This window comes from Octopus bimaculoides, chromosome 1 (assembly GCF_046866305.1).
Source record: "Octopus bimaculoides isolate indiv1 chromosome 1, ASM4686630v1, whole genome shotgun sequence".
NCBI classification, from domain to species: domain Eukaryota; kingdom Metazoa; phylum Mollusca; class Cephalopoda; order Octopoda; family Octopodidae; genus Octopus; species Octopus bimaculoides.
In genome coordinates this window covers 184435770-184438183 of record NC_142928.1, presented here as the reverse complement: position 1 = coordinate 184438183, position 2414 = coordinate 184435770, and the positions used below count along the sequence as shown (strand labels likewise).

General features: G+C 35.6%; 1 protein-coding gene across 1 annotated transcript; it reads left to right on the top strand.

Moving 5' to 3' along the window:
- Positions 1–1533: 1533 nt before the first annotated feature.
- Positions 1534–2160, top strand: LOC106884439 (uncharacterized). Its single transcript, XM_014935826.2, has one exon. The coding sequence runs from the start codon at positions 1534–1536 to the stop codon at positions 2158–2160; it is 627 nt and encodes a 208-aa protein (XP_014791312.2).
- Positions 2161–2414: the final 254 nt, after the last annotated feature.

Sequence of the window (2414 nt, the reverse complement as noted above, 5' to 3'; positions counted from 1 at the left end):
TGTAATTTAATCTCATTTGAATCAAAAGCATTTATCTTTGTTGGAATCTAATTACTATGAAGATAAAAGCTCTCGTCTGTATGTCAGAGTTCCGCCATCTTGAGATGGTCATACTGATTGATGATGACAACTTCAGTGTTTCTATTAATATTTGATGCTTACTTTTTTTTTTATGATCAGTGTTCGATATGCATAGATGATTAGAGCTCGAGGGGAAAAATTACAACTTCAACTTATGTATGTTAGTAGCTGTCATTTGGCTGTTGTTTATCTTTTTGTTGTTTTTGTCGCTATTATAACAGCTTTTGTTGTTAATCTTTTGTGGTGGACGATTTTTCTTTCCCTGAATATTTTAATTCTAAATTGGAAAATTTGGAAATATATAAAATATAATATCGAAATATACACACGTTAAATCATTGTCTCTGTGATTACATGTTTCCGTCTACCATACTTTCTTTCTTCTTTATCTTTCTGCTTTCTAACGATATTGTAATTCATCGTTACCTCACCGGATAAAATGCTTAGCGGCATCTCTTCCGTCTTTACGTTCTGAGTTCAAATTATGCAGAGGTCGACTTTTTCTTTTACTGCAAAACGTGCGGCAGGGCTGTGTGGTTAAGAAGCTTACTTTGCAACCACGTGATTTCAGGTTCAGTCCCACTGCATGGCACCTTGAGCAAGTGTCTTCAACTATAGTCCCGGGCCGACCAATGCGCTTTGAGTGAATTTAATAGACGGAGACTGTACGGCAAAAGAAACTTGTGCTTGTAGTAGAACGGATTATTTTGCTGCAGATGTTGTCTTTTAACTGTTCTTGTTTCAGTCAGTGGTCTGTGACCATACTGTGTCTGTCCTAATTAAATACGTAATGATAACGAGGTAATCTTTGAATAATAGTTTCAAAAGTCATCTAAATTAAATTAAATTGCATATGGCTGTGTGATAAACTGCTTGCTTCCCAATCACAGGATTGCGGATTCAATTCAACTGTGTGGTACCTTGGGCTTCTACAATATCCTCTACAATATCCTGAAAGTAAATGGTTCAAGGGAGCTAACATTAATTTTGCACAAACTTATGACGAACTGTATTGAGGTAAATATTCTCACTGGTTGTGGTAAACGTGACACAGTCTTCGCTCTTCGTATACCAGTTATACCATCTAATGTCCAATTCAAATTTAAGCCCTTACAGTTTCCTATCCCACTTTCTTTTGCCATGAGCATTACTAAAAGTCAGGGCCAAACACTAAAAGTTACTGGATTGCAACTTGAAGAACAAGCAGAAGTTCATATATGAAATCCATCTTTTTTCTACACAATTATTACATATTTTTCTCTTATATTATAAAACACACATACAGGACGAGTAAACCTAAATCTGACTGACAGGACACAGCATTTGTAATTTCATTTGCATTTGTAATTTCATTTGCATTTGTAATTTCATTTCCCTATCGGTAAGCTCAATGCTTCAATAAAGTCTTCTGTATTATGGCATCATGTGAAAACACTCCAACTTTTGACAAAAATGAGATCGAGACTTTTAAGACATCAATCAGCTGAACTATTTGCAGAGCAGCCTCTGAAACTCGGTGAAAGGAAAGTTCCAATTGATGAAGAACAGTTTCTTACACTCAGTCCAATATGTAGTTCAACTGATTCCGTCGACGATTTGGTGGATGAAGTATTCCTTAATCTTCTTCGTAATTACAACACTACAGATTGGATATGTGAGCGAGCTATCCTGGCTCCAAAATCTGTTTCTGTACATAGCATTAATAATATCCTAGTGAATAAAAGTCCGGGAGAAATATTCACTTATAAATCAATTGATAGTGTTGTTGATGATCAGGATATTGTTAACTACCCCATCAAATTTTTTAACTCACTACAACTATCAGGTACAGCTCTTCATTGTCTTCAGCTGAAAAAATGGACTCCAATTATGCTATTGCGTAATTTGTCTCAACCAAAGTTATGCAATGGTGCAAGATTAATTGTGCACAAACTTTTGAGGAGCAGCATTGAGGCAGTTATTCTCACTGGTTGTGGTAAAGGTGAGACCGTCTTCATTCCTCGCATACCAGTTATACCACCTAATGTCCCATTCCAATTTGAACGGTTACAGTTTCCTATCCGGTTTCTTTTGTCATGAGCATTAATAAAAGTCAGGGAAAAACACTAAAAGTTGGTGGATTGCAACTTGAACAACCATGCTTTTCACATGGTCAACTTTATGTAGGGCATTATGTGTGGAAACAAAAGCAAATCTTTTTGCTTATGCCCCCCCCCCCCGAAATAAAACAAAAAACACTGTTTATATAGAAATATTCATTCTTAATGCAACATGAATACTTCAATAACTTAACTTAACATTACTATCATTACATTCAAGATTGAGTAAATTAC

Coding starts and splice junctions, on each gene's coding strand:
- LOC106884439 (XM_014935826.2), top strand. CDS start 1,534: ATGAGATCGAGACTTTTAAGACATCAATCAGCTGAACTATTTGCAGAG.